This window comes from Dendrobates tinctorius, unplaced genomic scaffold (assembly GCF_039654945.1).
Source record: "Dendrobates tinctorius isolate UK_male_01 unplaced genomic scaffold, ASM3965494v1 ptg000155l, whole genome shotgun sequence".
Classification (NCBI taxonomy): domain Eukaryota; kingdom Metazoa; phylum Chordata; class Amphibia; order Anura; family Dendrobatidae; genus Dendrobates; species Dendrobates tinctorius.
In genome coordinates, this window is record NW_027361822.1 from 15,456,789 (window position 1) to 15,475,061 (window position 18,273).

Below are 18,273 nucleotides of genomic sequence, written 5' to 3' on the forward strand. Positions count from 1 at the left end.
GCAGATTCTCTTGTATGCTAGTCATAACCGCATGAGCCAGGTCTAGTCCCATTGAACACCCACTCTCCTTTTTACCGTGGGTATAATACTACGCAGACAACACAGGGTGAGGGTAAAACAGTGTGGCAATACTTTATTGAACCACAAAACAGGCAAATAACACATAGAACAGTCCCATCAAATCACTCAAGATGGTGCAAATTTAGAGTCTCATCCTTCCTCTGACTCTACAGGATAAGAGCAGCTGTGACTTCAGAGCTTCGAGGGCCAACTACCCACACCTGTGGCATGCACAGAGAAAGAAGTAAGGAAAAGCTTAGAAAATTGACAGTCCATTGACTCAAAAGGCCAGGTGACCGGTGGGTCCAAATCCTGACTACCCCAAACATGGTCCCCTAAAATGACATCCTGTAAAATGCCAAATCTGTGTCCCTTGTTATGGAGCCATGATCTGGCAGCTGTCTTGTAGAGTGTTCGTGGCTGTGGTTTTGTTAAGAAGCTCTAGTTCTCTGGATCTCTTGAATCTTTGGATGTCTTGTTACAATGCATATCCCAATTTATAGTTCACAACTGTTGTCCTTCAAGTCATTATCCACAAGTCAAGGGGAAGGGTGATAAGGTTAACCCACATTGTTTTATTATTTATAGTTTATCCTTCGATGTTTGCAAGTCAACAAACTAGCTGGCCTGGACAATGTGTAATCATCATATTAACAAACATCATTTTTCAGTGATTCTGCATCCCTGTCTTGCAAAGTTAACAGTACAATAAACTGTAGGAGCTGATATAAGAGGTAAATAACCATTCATGAATTTACAAATATCAATTCAACCTACAGGAAGAGTCAATAATTCAGACTCTTGACCAACCGAAGAAATAAACACACAAATTCAAAAGTCAACATATAGATAACAGGCTATGTCTCCTGGCTTATTGAAAATAGATGTCTGGATAACTAAGATTAAATGCTGTGTCATCACACCCTGTCTGTTTACCTCTATCCGTATGGTTAGTGTTTGCCTATACACTTTGGCCTCACACCTCCCTGGGTGGGGTTGGAAACAGATAAATGTAAGATAGGAACATAGCAAGGTAGGATACCCCAGCATCCCCAACATCCAGGGGACAGGGAGTTTGAGGGAGCTGGTATGTGCTCACAGTCCCTTGTCACTATGTGACATATGAGTTCAAGATCAGATAAATGAAAATTCTAAATCACAAATTCCTCCTCCTCTGTGTGTAGATAAATAAAATAGTGAGTAGCTGGTTGTTTCTGGAAGAGCAAACTTTTACTCTGTACTTCCTCCTTAGCAAGTGGGTGCTACATAAATGGTGAAGATAATTGTCCCTGAGACAGACTGGACTTGCCTAGCATCACATGGCACAATAGAAATGCAATATTTTGATGCCATATTATCAGAAATCTGATATCAACAGCAACCATGGATACATACTGTATGTAATCGTGAGACATCATTACTTGTGTGGATTAAAGCAGCCAGAATTTTCAGCCTTGGGGAAATACAGAAATATAATATTATGTGTTTCTACCATCTCTCTGTGCATACAATTAACCATCCTCCTCTCACCTGAGAACCTTTACAAAATCTTCTCCAGAAAAACTGTGAGATCCAGGAGGGACAATGGGAATTGTAGATCTTGCCTAATTTCTGCGGTGATCTCCTCTGTCAGAAGAAGGTTCAATCCATAAGACGCTTCTGTGTGTATGTATGTATGTATATATATATATATATATATATATATATATATATATATATATATATATATATATATATATAAATATATATTATATAGTAAGGATTGTACTCAATCAGCTGCATAGGAGGAAACAGGAGGCACATTCTCTTCCACATCCATGTCGGTTTATTTGCTTCATAAACCATCAAATCCACAACAGAAAGGTAAACAGTCTTTACATCAGGCAAAATACAGCTTCAACGTCCATAGCAGAGCTCTATCTGCAGCCACAGACACGGTGGCTTCTCTCTCTGCACACAGACCACTCTGTAGTGTCTAGCCTGGACACATGGAAGTCTGTCTACACTAGCAGACTCCCAAACACTCACTCCCATGTGCTAAACACACCTTGATTACATAGCTTGTAACCACACCCACAGGTGAGGTATGGATCACATGGGCTGGTCACATGGTCATGACCTCACTGCAGGTCCTGAAACTCACAATGTCACACACAGGGAAAAAAGGGTACAGTGAGCACCCTTACCCAGAGGTGAGGTAATATGGGTAGCCAGACCCTGCCATCTCTCATAGCTACCCGCAACCTAGACCCAGATGCACTAAACGACATATTAGTGCTCAGGTGCACTAAAGAGAAAATACTCCGGGTTGCATCGAAGGGAGCATCCATCCCTGTGAAATATACCTCCCATTAACCATGCGATCACCAGTCACACCACATATTCCCCCCCCCCACTGTTCAAACCTGTGGGGTTGAACACTTGTCCTAAACCGAGGGCCTCGAGACAGGGTACCCATATCACCTTGCCCTACCCATCGAGAGGGCCTTCCCAATTGGTTTTGATCATCAGCTCCTGAGACATAGTCCGTCACTGTCACCACATCCCTGTCTGTGAACAATATGCTATCGATAGCCTCATGTTTCAGTGTCAGAAATTTATTAGGCCCTCCCCGCCCCCATCGGTCAGAATGTAGGCATAATTTCCTTGAACCCATATGTCCTGTCTGGTCTGACTCTTTGTCATTTTGTCTGCTACAGGGTCTCCTGCTTAGGTCAGTCAGCCCTGAGCAAACCAAGTCATCACTGCTTCTATCTCTTCCATCAGGCCACCTTCTCTTATCTCTCTGCTGGCCATTTCTCCCATGGTCTTTATTGCCCGGAGAGCAGTCCTTCCCTCTGTCCCTATGTCCTCTATTAGCTCCAGCTTGAGGACTTCCAGTCTTAAGCGAACCTCTTCACCTCTCTATACTGCGAGTTGAAGGTGGAGGCCATCTTCCCATTTCCTGCAGCTCTCGGTTGATTTGCTCCCTCTCAAGTCTTAGCTGCTCTACTTCTTTCAGGTAGGCCACGCAATACTCCAGGAGCATCCGGATATTCCCAAGGCTCTCCATGGATCCGACAATGAGGAATGGAACCATCCCATCTTCAACCACATCCTGGGCTTCGTCATCAGCCGGAATCCTCACTCTCATTACACTGGACCTATTCACCATGTCCTGCATCACTTTCCCAAGTCTTCCACTGACCCTCCTCACCACAGTCCTCTGGGCACTTGAATGATGTCTTCTGCAATGCCCCTCTGACTTTGACCTTTCCTCGCACGCTCTAGATGTTGAGCGTGTTCCTTATTCCTCAACAGGATCATCTGCTTCGTGCGGAGGTATTGTAGATGCATATCCCTCAGGACAGCCACCCGCTTCACTGTCACTTCCCTAGATGACAGTATGACCAACTGTTTCATCTCTGGTGCCCAGTTCACACTACATGCTTCTATTGCCTTTCTAAAGGCCTCATGCACATCCTTACTGGCACACGCTTTTCGCATGTCTTCGGGTAAGTCTATTATGCACTTGAAAACCAAAGTCTCACCTTCTTGAACCTACTGTTGGACCTCCTCGTCCTGAGCATCAGTGCAGTTTTCCAAGACATCGACGTCCCTTATATAGCCATCTGCATGGCACTTCCCCTGCTGGATTTGTTCCTCCTTGGAGGCCCCTTCTTTGGTTAGCCTCTCCAGCTCACTCTCCTTCATTACAATCAGATCGGGAGAGTGCAACAGTTCGATTTCTCTGTCATCCGTGGATTTCTGGAGCTGGGCATTTAGTCTCCTCTATCTTGAGCATTTGGAAGACCTTATCCTGCTCCTCTGCCAGGCAGCGACGCTCGTCCTCTCTCCGGAGAAGCTCCTGCTGATGCTTCTCTTAGGCCTCTCTGAGCACCTCCATATCTTTCAATATGGCTTTGTTCATAGCTTGACAGGTGACCTCTGCGCTCAGAGACTTCTTTCTCCAGCTCATACACTCTGCGCTCAGCTGCTTGTCTTAGGACCCTTTCTCGTTCAACATGCTCTTTTACGGTCTCCTTAAACAGCTCTATCTCATGGTCCTGCTCTCTTTTGGCCAGCATGTGTCGCACCATCAGTTCTTTAATCAGATTTTCAGATGGGCTCTCTTGCCCACCCATACTCTGCCTCTTCAGAGCTCCACCTGTTCCTGCATCCGCCTCTATGGTCTCTGCGGGTCTATTACAGGTCTGTTATAATTCCAGCCCATCACCAACTCCCTCTGTGCTGGGGTTTGTCAGATACAAAGTGACCTCCTTACTACACACTCTTTTCCTTGCGTTCGAGTCACAGTCTGAATTGGAGTCACCCCCACTTCCTTGCGTTCGAGTCACAGTCTGAATTGGAGTCACCCCCACTCACCCTGTCATCCTGGAACGGCAAGTCCCCACTCAAACAGGTGTCTGACCCCTTTCGTGGAGGTACCCCATTTCCCACGGTCACACGTTTGGTCACTCCAGCTAAGTCCCCGAGTTGGTCAGACCCACACTTTCTCCCGGTCACCCAGAACTCTAGACTATCGACCTTAGGTGGTGCTACCTCCTCCTTTGAGCCACCCCACACTTCATCATCTTCCCATGCATCTTGAAACAACACAAAGTCCCAGTCCCTCTCAAAGGAGTACAATAAGTTCGGTGTTATACCGCCATCTTGGCACTCGACACTTTTGGACATATCCATGACCACTCTGTCCACAGTATAGTCCACAGTGACCCCATGGATGCAACGAACCTTGACCTTTTTCTCGACCAGACAGAGAACGAAAGGAGTTCCCATCAGAGTCCCTTGACTCTTTGAGTCCAGCCATCCAGAGACTCCTTCTCGGTGTAAGATCACAGTACACACCTGCGGCCTGTCGTCATATGGAAAGTCTATGCCTCACTCAGAATAGGTAATACTCAAACACCGCTTTTCCCCAGACATGTCCACTGAGGTAACCGGTGCCGCCCCTTTTGAGAGGTCCGCCCCTTTTTGGGTCACTATCCCCTCTTGGGACTCCGCCTCCCTCTGGATCTCCAACACCGGTTTGGGTCACCGCCCCTTTCGGGACTCCACCCCTTTTTTAGGTGCACGCCGTGGATTCCCCATGTCCCTCTACAGGCCTCTCACCGCCTGTGCACGGCAGTCTAATTGCCCCAACAGTTCCTCACAGCCAGGCTCCTTACGAGTGCTATTGCAGCTCCTGCTGCTGCAGAACCTCTTGCTGCAATCTGCTGCCACAACTGACACTAGAATGGAATGGCTGTCAGACATGTAGAGAAGCTATTTTTATAAAACTGTGTAGTGGTCTCTTAATTTTTGCCAGAGCTGTATATATAATCTTATTATTTAATTTATTTTTATTTTTTTAAGCACTGTACTTTATTTTTTATATATTAAATCTAAACTTTAGTTTAAGAAGTTCCTTGTTCTAAATGTACACAGATCAAAGAAGAAAAGTAAATCTTGTTTTTTACCCAGTGAATGCCAAAGTGCAAGAAGTACCTATTGGGTGCTTTGAAAAGTTAGCTGTGCATGTGAGCTAGTGTGCCACCCAGGACAGGAGTCTTGGTGGCCTATCAAAATGGTGAGTGGTGGCTGGAAGAAGTGTGGTGTGGATATGTGAGATGACTGTGGGGGGCGCTTAGCTTATTTTCAGCCTATTGTGGTTGTTGAATGGACAAGAGAATATGGCAATTGGGAGTCCCCTTTTACAATCACATTCAAATCACGAGTGCAGCAAGTGGGTGATGTTTATCACATTCCAGTTTATATGATCTGAGAATAGAACATCTACACGTTCTATCTCTTTATCACCTGTAGTCATGTTATTACATGGGATCTTTATGATGTTACATTGTCATCTTCTCCCCATTCAGGTCCCTACAATATTGGATCCTCTCAGTAGATAATTTTCCTGATTGACCCGTCAAGGATGGATAGTGACAGGGACAAGATGGCGGAGAGCATATTACACCTCACCCAAGAGATCCTCTTCCGGCTTACTGGAGAGGTGAGAGATTCTGCTTACATTACATTTCATAATTCTGGGAATAACAGATGGACAGAACTGGAGAGGTGAGGGCTGTCTGTAGTGAGAATTATTAATGTGTCTCTCCATAACCAGGATTACACAATAGAGAAGACCTCTAGTGAGCGCTGTAAGGCCCCTGTGTCTGAGGGTTGGAGAAAACCCCTGAGCCAAATCACGGGGTCTCCACCTCACCCCCTGATTTATGAGAACATCAATGACCAGAAGATCCTAGAACTCACCTACAAGATGGTTGAGCTGCTGACTGGAGAGGTGACACTGCTGGGGATGATGGGAAATTATACAGTAATGCTGTAAAGGGATAGGGGGATGACTGTATCATTGTATATTTCAGGTTCCTATAAGGTGTCAGGATGTCACCGTCTATTTCTCCACAGAGGAATGGGAGTATTTAGAAGGACACAAAGATCTATACAAGGACATCATGATGGAGGTTCCCCAGCCCCTCACATCACCAGGTAATAGACAGGACTAAATACACACGGCCTATAATTACCTAAGTGTGAAGAATGAATTCAGCCCCTCTATGTGTTTCCTTTAGTTCTATCTAGTAAGAGGACAACACCAGAGAGATGTCCCCGTCCTCTTCATCCACAGGACTGTTCAGAAGAAAATCTCAATGTTCCTCAGGATCATCAGGTAGATGGATTATTATTATTATTATACATTTTTATTATTATGGAGAGAAGGTTTCACGAGATTTCCCCTGTGATGATATTATTTATTTAAAAAGCATCATTAATTCCATGGTGCTGTACATGAGAAGGGGGTTACATACAAAGTTATAGATAACGTTTACAGTAAACAAATTTACCATGACAGACTGGTACAGAGGGGAGAGGGCCCTGTCCTTGCAGACTTACATTCTACAGGATAATAGGGAAGAGACCGAAGGTCGGGGGTGCAGCTGCTCTGGTGGTGGTGGTGAGGCGGCAGCTCGGGCGGTGGTGAGGCAGCAGAATGGTTATTGCAGGCTGTAAGTTTTCCTGAAGAGATTGGTTTTCAGGTTCCGTCTGATGGATCTGAGGGTGGTGGATAATCGGACGTGTTGAGACGTGGAATTCCAGAGGATGGGGGATATTCGGGAGAAATCTTAGAGGTGGTTGTGTGAGGAACAAATAAGTGTGGAGGAGAGTAGGAGGTCTTGGGAGGATCAAAGATTACGTGAGGGAAGATATTGGGAGATTAATTCAGAGATATACAGGTTGTGGATAGCTTTGTAGGTCAGTGTTAGTAGTTTGAACTGGATTTGTTGAGGAATTGGGAGTCAGTGGAGGGATTTGCAGAGGGGAGAATCAGGGGAGAAGCGAGGAGAGAGGTGGATTAGTCGGGCAGCAGAGTTGAGGACATACTAGAGTGGTGCAATAGCTTTGGCGAGGAGGGTATTGCAGTACTCAAGGCGGGAGATGATGAGGGCATGCACAAGAGTTTTAGTAGATTGAGGGCTGAGGAAGGGACGGATTCTGGAAATATTTTAGAGTTGGAGGTGACAGGAGGTGGCAAGAGTTTGGACGTACAGTTGTGGCCAAAAGTATTGACACCCCTGCAATTCTGTCAGATAATACTCAGTTTCTTCCTGAAAATGATTGCAAACACAAATTCTTTGGTATTATTATCTTCATTTAATTTGTCTTAAATGAAAAAACACAAAAGAGAATGCAGCAAAAAGCAAAACATTGATCATTTCACACAAAACTCCAAAAATGGGCCAGACAAAAGTATTGGCACCCTCAGCCTAATACTTGGTTGCACAACCTTTAGCCAAAATAACTGCGACCAACCGCTTCCGGTAACCATCAATGAGTTTCTTACAATGCTCTGCTTGAATTTTAGACCATTCTTCTTAGGCAAACTGCTCGAGGTCCCTGATATTTGAAGGGTGCCTTCTCCAAACTGCCATTTTTAGATCTCTCCACAGGTGTTCTATGGGATTCAGGTCTGGACTTATTGCTGGCCACCTTAGAAGTCTCCAGTGCTTTCTCTCAAACCATTTTCTAGTGCTTTTTGAAGTGTGTTTTGGGTCGTTGTCCTGCTGGAAGACCCATAACCTCTGAGGGAGACCCAGCTTTCTCACACTGGGCCCTACATTATGCTGCAAAATTTGTTGGTGGTCTTCAGACTTCATAATGCCATGCACACGGTCAAGCAGTCCAGTGCCTCTGCCATGTTTGACTGTAGGGACCGTGTTCTTTTCTTTGAATGCCTCTTTTTTTCTCCTGTAAACTCTATGTTGATGCTTTTGCCCAAAAAGCTCTACTTTTGTCTCATCTGACCAGAGAACATTCTTCCAAAATGTTTTAAGCTTTTTCAGGTAAGTTTTGGCAAACTCCAGCCTGGCTTTTTTTATGTCTCGGGGTAAGAAGTGGGATCTTCCTGGGTCTCCTACCATACAGTCCCTTTTCATTCAGATGCCGACGGATAGTACGGGTTGACACTGTTGTACCCTCAGACTGCAGCTTGAACTTGTTTGGATGTTAGTCGAGGTTCTTTATCCAACATCCGCACAATCTTGCATTGAAATCTCTTATCAATTTTTCTCTTCCGTCCACACCTAGGGAGGTTAGCCACAGTGCCATGGGCTTTAAACTTCTTGATGGCACTGCGCACGGTAGACACAGGAACATTCAGGTCTTTGGAGATGGACTTGTAGCCTTGAGATTGCTCATGCTTCCTCACAATTTGGTTTCTCAAGTCCTCAGACAGTTCTTTGGTCGTCTTTCTTTTCTCCATGCTCAATGTGGTACACACAAGGACACAGGACAGAGGTTGAGTCAACTTTAATCCATGTCAACTGACTGCAAGTGTGATTTAGTTATTGCCAACAACTGTTAGGTGCCACAGGTAAGTTACAGGTGCTGTTAATTACACAAATTAGAGAAGCATCACATGATTTTTCGAACAGTGCCAATACTTTTGTTCACCCTCTTTTTTTATGTTTGGTGTGGAATTATATCCAATTTGGCTATAGGACAATTCTTTTTGTTTTTTTTCATTTAAGACAAATTAAATGAAGATAATAATACCAAAGAATTTGTGTTTGCAATCATTTTCAGGAAGAATCTGAGTATTATCTGACAGAATTGCAGGGGTGTCAATACTTTTGGCCACAACTGTATGGTTTGAAGGACAGAGCAGAGTCGAGAGTTACTTCGAGGCAGCAGATTTCAGGTGGGGGAGTGAGCGTGATGCCGTTTACCATAATAGATCGGGTAGGGAAGATACGTGAGATGGAGGAAAGGTGATGAGTTCAGTTTTGTCTACATTTGAGTTTTAGGAAGCAAGAGGTGAAGAAGGAAGATATGGCCGATAGACACTTCGGGATTCTGGACAGCAGAGAGGTGACATCTGGGCCAGAGAGGTAGATCTGAGTGTTGACCGCATACATGTGGTACTGGAAGTCATGGGACTTTGAGTTGTCCTAGGCCAAGGATATAGATGGAAAAAAGTAAGGGCCCCAGGACAGAGCCTTGAGGGACTCCGACAGAGAGAGGGCGGGATTAGGAGGTAGTGTGGGAGGGGGAAATGCTAAATGTGCGGTCGAAAAGGTAAGAGGCGATCCAGGACAGGGCAATGTCTTTGATGCAAAGGGAAGAAAGAATCTTTAGCAGTAGGCAGTTGTCGACTGTGTCGAAGGCAGAGGACAGGTTGAGAAGGAGGAGGATGGAGAACTGTCTGTTAGCTTTGGCTGTGAGTAGGTCATTAGCAATTTTGGTCAGGGACTGTTAGCCTTGGCTGTGAGTAGGTCATTAGTAATTTTGGTCAGGGCATTTTCGGTGGAGTGGTGGGGGCGGAAGCCAGATTGGAGGTTGACAAGGAGAGAGTTAAGGCCCCGTTACACGCAACGATATTGTGAATGATATAATTGCAACGTCACCAGTTTGGTGATGTTGCAGGGATGTCGAAATGACATAGTTGCGTGTGAAACGTAGCAACGATCAGTTGGCTGATCGTTAATCGTTGCCTAATGGTCTGGGCCATAAATCTATCGTTGGTCTCCCGCTGGGCAGCACACGTCGCTGCGTGTGACAGCGAGAGACCAACGATCAGAGACCATACAACAGACGCTGGGAGCTGGTATCCAGGGTAAACAGCGGGTAACTAAGCGCTGCGCGGCACTTAGTTACCCGCTGTTTACCCTGGATACCAGCGTGCTCGCTGGTCCTGATCGCTGGTGAGTCTGCTGTGGTGTAGGGACCACTGTGTCCGCTAGTGGGCGTTGTGAGGAGAGAGGATGAATGGCAGAATACTGAATGACCGTTGTGTATCTCAAGTTGGGTGGCCTTGAGATGGAGACTTGTGTGTGTGTTGATCAGCAGTGATGCTGCTGAGGTGCTGTTTCAATGTGTCCGGGAGAAGTTTCCAGGTAGCTGGGGAGACAGGTGAAACTAGATACCTACAAATCCACCCTGGAGTGTGGTTAAGAACGATATTGTAAGGAGTGTGAGAATGGTTCAAGGACCTGTGATGAGGTCATAGCCATGTGACCCGGTGGGCGTGGCTACGGACCATATAAGGTGGCCAGGGTAGGTCACATGGGTGAATGCTGGGACCTGGCTTATCCGTTTTGGAAGGCCCCATCTGGGAGAAATGGGGGCTGTCTTCCTGACAGCAAGGAACGCTGTGTTGAATGGCTGCACATGCCTGATGATTCCCTGGAGGGAATGGACGTCTGCAGCATGATGAGGTGAAGCAGTCATGAAGAAACCCTGACGTGGGTGAGATAACTGAGGCTGAAGAGCCTTTGTATGCCTTACCTGTGTGACCACAGGGGTTACAGAGCTGAACTCTGTCATGGACGCTATGCTGATGTGATGAACTTTATGTTACTGCTGTGGGTTTATGATGCTGAATAAACCGCATGGACTATAATTGTTTTATGGAAAACCCGTGTCGGATCTGGTTTTGTGGCGGCTAAGCAAGTATCCCCTACTTGAATAACAGCGCTAACTTACACTGTCTATGTGACAGATCACCAGCAATCAGCTAACTATGTCCCAGCGATCCCATCCACGTCGGATCGTTGGTGGGATCGCTGGGATATTGAAGTGTGTAACAGGGCCTTAAGATGAGAGGTGGGAGGAAAGTTGAGCATGGACATGTTGCTCAAGAAGTTTAGAAGCAATCGGGAGCAGTGATATGGGGCGATAGCTGGGCATAGCAGTTGGGTCAAGGTTTGTTTTTTTGAGGATGGGTGTGATGGTGGCATGTTTGAAGGCAGAGGGAAAGGTGCCAGAAGATAGCGATCAATTGAAGAGATGGGTTAGGGCTGGACTGAGCGTGTTAGTGAGGTTGGGGAGCAGGTGGGAAGGGATGGGATCAAGTGCACAGGTGTGATTTGGAAAGGAGATGAGTATGCCCTCCTTCAGTGATGTTGGAGAGGGAGGTTATTAGGGAAGGGCAGTGGTCTGGTATATGGAGTGGTTGGGGTGGTGGAACATATGTGTCCACGTTAACGTTTTAAACGCTCAGGAAACTGATCCCCTTCCCAGAAAACGCGCGTCTTTCTTCAGTGCGTTTCTTGCTCGTTTTTTGCACAAAAGACGCACGTTTTTGACGCGTTTTTTTCCGCGCATTTTCTGGGAATATTGGAAAAGGCTAAAAACGTTCAGCAATGCGGAAATTAATGAGCAAGCGATTCCTGAGCGTTTAAAAACGCATGCATTGGCACAAAAAGCCAATAGCGCATGCAATTTAATGTGAAGCTTGTTTTAAGCGTTTCTGCAGCGTCTGAGCCGGCACAAGCGCTGCAGAAACGCTTAAAAAAACGCAACGTGGGCACACAGCCTAAAGGTTTGCCTTGTTTGGTCGATCTTATTTTTGAAATAGGTGATAAAGTCACCTCCAAAGTGATATGTAGATGGCTGTTAATGTCTTGTGCTCAGTTTTTTTTTTATCCACGAGTATTATGTTTAATACTTGTCTGATAAGAACAGTAGAGATGGCAGGATTAGAGCTGATCATAGATGTGACTTCTCCATCTGTCTGTGACTTTAACAATCTTTGTTTTAGGATAAAGATCTGACCCATATTAATACCACAGAGACATATGTGAGGGGTGATCAGCGGTGTAAAGAGGAGAATCCTACAGATGACTACCCAGGTGAGTAGTAACCACTAAATTCAGAGAAGTCACAGATTCTCCTCAGTCTCTCGCTGCCACTACTTTATCGGCGGTGCAATTCAACCACATCACAATTATAGGTCACTGCATGCTCCTCCATCCAAAACTGTCTCTAATAATGTGAGCATGTAAATAAGAAATTGTACTGGAGTCATCCATTGTTCAATCTGCAAGTCCAGAAAATAAAAATTCCCCCTTATTAGTAGAGTGAATTAAATGTAATATCTTTTAATCTTGTCCACATGTGAATTTCTGTACAGTAACAGCAGAGTTTCCCGTTATCCTGACTATTAGGTTTATGAGAAAACATCGTCTAACTTCAAAGAAGTTCACGATAAACTACAGTAAAAAACATTATACATATGTCATGATACAACTCTAAGCTGTGCGTGGTTGATGGCTCTAATGACTCCATGTCATGAATTTCATGATGTTTTCCATCCTAAGGAAGGAAAGTTACAAATGTACAATCTTTCCTAAAATGGGGTGCACTAATACTTTTTCTACCTTTCTAGTCAGGACTTATATTAGCTGCAATAGTTCATCATAAAGGAGTGCAATTCCGGTTTAGTGCAGTATGTTGAAAAGTCGTCTCTAAGGCTATGTGCCCATGTTGCAGAAATGCTGCGGAAATATCCGCAGCATTTCCGCAACTCCCTGCCGTGGGTAAAACGCATGCAGAATTCTCATGCGTTTTCCCGCAAAACACAAGCGTTTTGGAAGCGTTTTTAGCTTGCAGAATGCTAGCGCTTTCCAAGCGATTTGAAGCATCCCTTGGAAAAGTAATTGATAGGTTGGTCACACTTGTCAAGCATAGTGCTTGACAAGTGTGACCAACTTTTTACTATTAATGCTGCCTATGCAGCATCAGTAGTAATGATAGAATGTTAAAAATAATTAAAAAACTAAAAAATAGGGATATATTTACCTTCTGGCGGCCCCCGGAGTCCTTCCCGCCCTCAGCGACGCTGCCGGCAAGTTCCGTTCCCAGGTGTGCTTTGCGCGAAGGATCTTTGATGACGTAGCGGTCACGTGACCGCTACGTCATCTGGGGCGATTCTCGCAAAGCACACCTGGGAACGGAAGATGCCGACAGCGTGGCTGAGGGCGCGAAGGATTACCAGAAGGTAAATATATCCCTATTTTTTAGTTTTTTAATTATTTTTAACATTCTATCTTTACTATTGATGCTGCATAGGTAGCATTAATAGTAAAAAGTTGGTCACACTTGTCAAGTTTACAACGTAGAGCCATAAAAATAAAAAATCATATTTCACAAAAATGATACTTTTGCCCCCATTTTTTTATTTTCACAAGGGTAACAGGAGGAATTGGACCCCAAAAGTTGATGTCCAATTTGTTTTCAGTACGCTGATACTCCATATGTGGGGGTAAATCACTATTTGGGCGCACAGCAGAGCTCGGAATGGAAGGAGAACCGTTTGACTTTTTCAACGCAGCATTGACTGGAATTCAGATCGGACGCCATGTCGCCTTTGGAGACCCTCTGATGTGCCTAAACAGTGGAAACCCCCCAATTCTAACTCCATCCCTAACCCCAACACACCCCTAACCCTAATCCCAACCCTATTACAGTGATCAAAATGAACCAATAGGAAAAAGTCTCCTATTGGTGCCTGGTGTCGGCCGGCAGATCTCGGGGCGGCCCGGGGGACTTTAGCGGGGCTTGCAGGGACAATGGAGGTACTGGTGGGGTAATCGGGGGATCCTATTTCTCTCTCCTCTGATGTGCGATCACATCAAGTCTTCAGACTGTGTTCAGCAGCACTTCCTGACGCAGTGCCTCCGTGTCCACCCCACCTCAGCGGCATGTCCCCTGCAGCAGTTTGATAAACTTAGTAGCATGCTGACCTTATCAAATCAATGCACATCAGAGCATAGGCTGTGCCATAGTGTTCAAATCTATTCACTTCTAAAAGCTGCAAATACATTTGAAAATAAGAAAAAGGAAGTGGCTTCCCCCAGTCAGCTCCGTGGCACGCACAACATCCTTTTTCTGTGCTGTATGCGGCCTACAGGCCATATGTTGTGCAGGCCTGCTCTAATCACTCCAAAGATGAACTAGTTTTTGTCTACAGTAGTTACTGTACAGTGATTCTTTACTGTAAGAGCAGTGAAACTATGGAACTCTCTGACACATGATGTTGTAATGGTTGATTCTCACTACTAAAATTCAAGAAGGATGTGGATGCCTTTTTTCAAAAATATATTAATTTATGAGTACTACATTCTGTGATGGGAAGTTTATCCAGGGTATTAGTCTGATTGATGGATGTGGCGTTAAGAAGGAATTTTTCCTTAATATGGAGCAATTAGTGTCTGTCCCATTGGGCTTTTACCTTCATCTGGATCAACATGTTAGGCTATAGCAAATGCTGTTGTCATGATCCATTTTTGGATCTGTGTCAGTTTGGGCTTCTCAGATATAAACTTTTTTCCTTTCTGGCCATCAGGGGTTAATGTCAGTTTCCCCCCCCCCCCCGGTGGCCGCTGGTGTTACTGCATGTTTAGTTAGTCTGCTGGTGGTGACCAATCCCACCTTCCTATATAAGGTCACCTTGTGCATCAGCTGACTGTTGGATGTGACAGGTCTTTTTTGGATTCCAACCGTGGTAAAGACTGGAGCTACCTGGTGCAGTGGTGGTTCAGCTTATTGGGAGCAGTGGTGATTCTGCTGAAAGCTGAGTTCAGGAGCCTTACTCTGCTGCACGGTGCATTGGCAGCAGAGAAAGCTAAGTGTTGTTTTATTTAACCCTGTCTGCTGTATCTCCCCTTGGTGTTTTATTAGTGCAGCAGTGGGAGCAGTGTCCGCTCTTAACAATTCCCTAGTGAGGGATAGGTGCAGGGTAAATGAAGGACAAGGTATCCTGCTCGGCGACTGTTTGAAAGAAGCCGTATAGGGACGTCAGATTAGTCTAGGACTCAGCTGCAGAAGAGTGCAGGAGGTGTCCCTTTCCCCGTTCCCTATAGCAGGGTCCACCGTTGTAATTGTTTCTCCGGTGTCCCCTTCTTTGTCCAGTTGTTTTGGTGACCGACCGATCGTCGGGTCGCATCACGCAGGGCCAGTCACATATCGTGACAACTGTCAATTGATTAAATGGGAGTCTATATATAGGGAAGGTGACCTGACGGACGGACAGACTTGTCAGAATAGAGAAAGGAAGGTTGCACAGTTTAGACAGGTGTCAATTACTACAGTGGGGAAACAGCTGAGAAAGTGTAGTGGACGTGCAGTACCTTGGGTTGACCATTAGAGGGCAGGGAGGAGTGTGAGCAAAGGACTTGACATCAGCTTAGGGCTTAGGAAACCGTTGGTCATGGGGGGCGGAGTTACAGGGAACCGGGAATGATATAAATTTGACAGGAGGGTTCCAGAAAGTTCCAGTCCCCAGGGGGAGCTCCAGTGACAGGAGGACTACGACAGTTTGTGCACTGTGAGGAAAACCAAACCAGGGGGACTGAGGAGAGAGAAAGTCAGGGGGGTGGTCCTGACACAAGAGTACCGCAGTATAGATGAGGCACTGAGGTAAAGCATACCGTACTGAGGGAGAGACGACTGTTCAGTAAAGGTACTGTTGGTTTACGGGCCTAAGGCGGCCACAGAGACGGATCTGACAGGAGCGTCGAAGAGTGAAGAGGGGGACGGTGCGTATATGTACGTCCCTGGTGTAAAGTACGGTGTGCGGGAAGTGGCCCTGGAAACGGAGGGCCGATAAGTGAAGTGAATTGAAGTGCGGTGTACTTCGGAGGCCGTCAGGCGGACGGCAAGAGAAGAAACTTGGACCTGTTGTACCTGAAACCTGCCTCATATTGTGTCTGTACGTTACTGCGTGGTATATCGAGGGACCACCCCCCAGTCCGGCCCACGACTCTACACTTGGTGTAGTCGGCAGGATCGCAGCCACTAATACGTCATCTTCTGCGGCAGGCCTGCCCTAAAGAATGGAGAAAGACTTGGACTACACTGCTTGGATTACAAACACCTGTGGAATACAAATTGCCCACCTGTGGATTACAAATTGGGAGCGCTGTGGCGTATCTGCGTCGCCAGCAGGAGATCCGGGGAGGTACCAGGACTGGTGCAAGATGGCGTTGCTGCTTCAGCGCAGAGGAGAGTTCCAGGTGTTTGCTGTTGTTCCCAATGGACTGGGGCCCCCTCCTACGTACCCCTGGAGCCAGCAATGTGTACCAGAAGGCCGGCGCTCCCACGTACTGGACCCTGACAAGTGTGTGGAAAGGTCTGCCATCGCCCCACCCAGCAGAGGGAGTGGCACAGGGAAAAAGTTTGGCTGCGGCTGTCTGGCGCCATTCAAGTGCTGCCCATCGGACGATATGAGACGCTGTGGATGTCGGCGCATCGGGCGCCTAGAGTGGCGGTGGCGCCGGGAGGTCGCGTCACGCCAGGAAACGTTCCCCTCAGGGCCACGGGCAGGCAGCTGGATGTTGAGTGAAGGAGCCTGTGCGGAACCACCGGGAGCGGCCACCTAAGTTACCAGCGGAGAGCCTCCCTGTGGAGCCCCTGAGCCTGGAGGCTAGCCGAGCCTGGAGGCTAGCCCCGCCGGAAGGCGGGACGAAGAGCGGAGACTGCGGGAAGAGCTGCGTGATGAGGAGACGTAGGCCACGGCGCCGGGGAAGGTGAGAGTTCCCCCGGCCCCGACAGTGGCTCCACAAGCGACCCCTACCATTTGGCCGCGGCACGCGGCATCCTGTGTCCTCGAGAGCCCGGCCAAGGAGGGCCCTACTATATACACAGAACTGAGCAAGGCCTCCGCTCCTGGTCCCGAACCACTCCACCCGGTGGCGCCACGCCCAGTGTCTCCGGTGCGGAGCCTGACCGTAGAACACTGTTGCATCCCCTCTGCCGCTAGCGACCGCATCTTCAAAGGCGGCCACTGCCCTGGCTCCGGATGAAATTGCAGGTGCGGCCTACCTTGCGGCCGCGACTGCTGTGCTGGCACTGGAACCGGCTGCGGCCTGTTTGACAGGCCATGTGGCCCAATCTTCCGGGAACACGGCTGCTCTTCCTTACCATCCGGCCCCAGCGGCTGCTGGGCCGCTAACATCATTGGCCGCCTCTGTCCCGCTCTCTTCTTCGGCGGAGTCCCGCCCACCGGACTCCCGAGCCTGTAGTGTGCCCTCTGTTTGGGTCGCAGAGGTTATAAGGAAGAAGAAGGCCCGGGAGCGGGAGATATGGAACCTGCTCCACGCAGAGGGAGAGGCTGGGATGGCGGCTAAAAGATCTAAGGGACGGCTGGTGTATACCAACATCGCTCAAGGATACGGCTTTATTAGGGATGAGACTGGCCAGAAAGTTTACGTAAATGTGGCTTCCATTCGTCACGGCCGGGCTTTGAAAGAAGGAGACTATGTGTCTTACTACAAAGAGTACTGTCCCCGCGGTTATTATGCGGTGGCCGTACTGGCGGAGCCTGAAGGATGTGAACCCCCGTAAAGAGGACTTGTGTGGACACCCTCGGTATTCTAGGACCTCCACGGCTGTGGAGCCCCTCACGACTGACCGCTAGGAGGCGGAGTGAACTGTCAGGAGTTCGTAGCACCGTTGTGCAGGTTATAAGGACAGTTGTATGTAGAGGAAATTATCTTTTGTTGTTTATCTGTTGTTTTTATTTTCTTTTTCTTTCCTTCTCCATTCTGTGTACCTTTTCTAGGAAAGTATACGTAAATATGTTTACCTGACAGAGCGGGGATACAAAGAAATGAGGGAGTGTCCATGTCCAAGGAAGGGGGGGAGAAGATATGCAATGTTACATTGTTATATGTTGGTTTTAAAAGCAAAGGAAAATGAAAAAAAAATATAAAAAATGGGGTACTTGTGATATTGTAAAGTTGTTTTGTTGTATAATATACACAAGTAAATGCAACAGGTCCGGGTAAGGGAAGGTCTGAGGGACCAAAGGGAAGTGTGAGATCCGAAAGGGGTCTATGTGTGGAGAAGGTCTGGGAGACCGGGACGCCGACCATGACATGTAACTGAAAGAAAGGTAAAAGAGATGGAAGATGTGAGAAAGACAGCCGT

The 18,273-nt window shown here is 46.9% G+C and overlaps 1 protein-coding gene and 1 pseudogene across 1 annotated transcript in view; both read left to right on the forward strand.

Moving 5' to 3' along the window:
* Positions 1 to 18,273, forward strand: part of LOC141051131 (uncharacterized) — an 82,205-nt pseudogene that overhangs the window by 44,239 nt on the left and 19,693 nt on the right.
* The window catches only part of LOC141051114 (oocyte zinc finger protein XlCOF29-like), a 43,035-nt gene that overhangs the window by 6,415 nt on the left and 18,347 nt on the right, over positions 1 to 18,273 (forward strand). The window contains exons 2-6 of the mRNA XM_073548000.1: positions 5,922 to 6,055; positions 6,170 to 6,346; positions 6,429 to 6,552; positions 6,636 to 6,733; positions 12,104 to 12,194. Coding sequence (XP_073404101.1) covers positions 5,978 to 6,055; positions 6,170 to 6,346; positions 6,429 to 6,552; positions 6,636 to 6,733; positions 12,104 to 12,194 — 568 coding nt within the window. The 5' untranslated portion in view covers positions 5,922 to 5,977. The remainder of the gene's footprint in view (positions 1 to 5,921; positions 6,056 to 6,169; positions 6,347 to 6,428; positions 6,553 to 6,635; positions 6,734 to 12,103; positions 12,195 to 18,273) is intronic.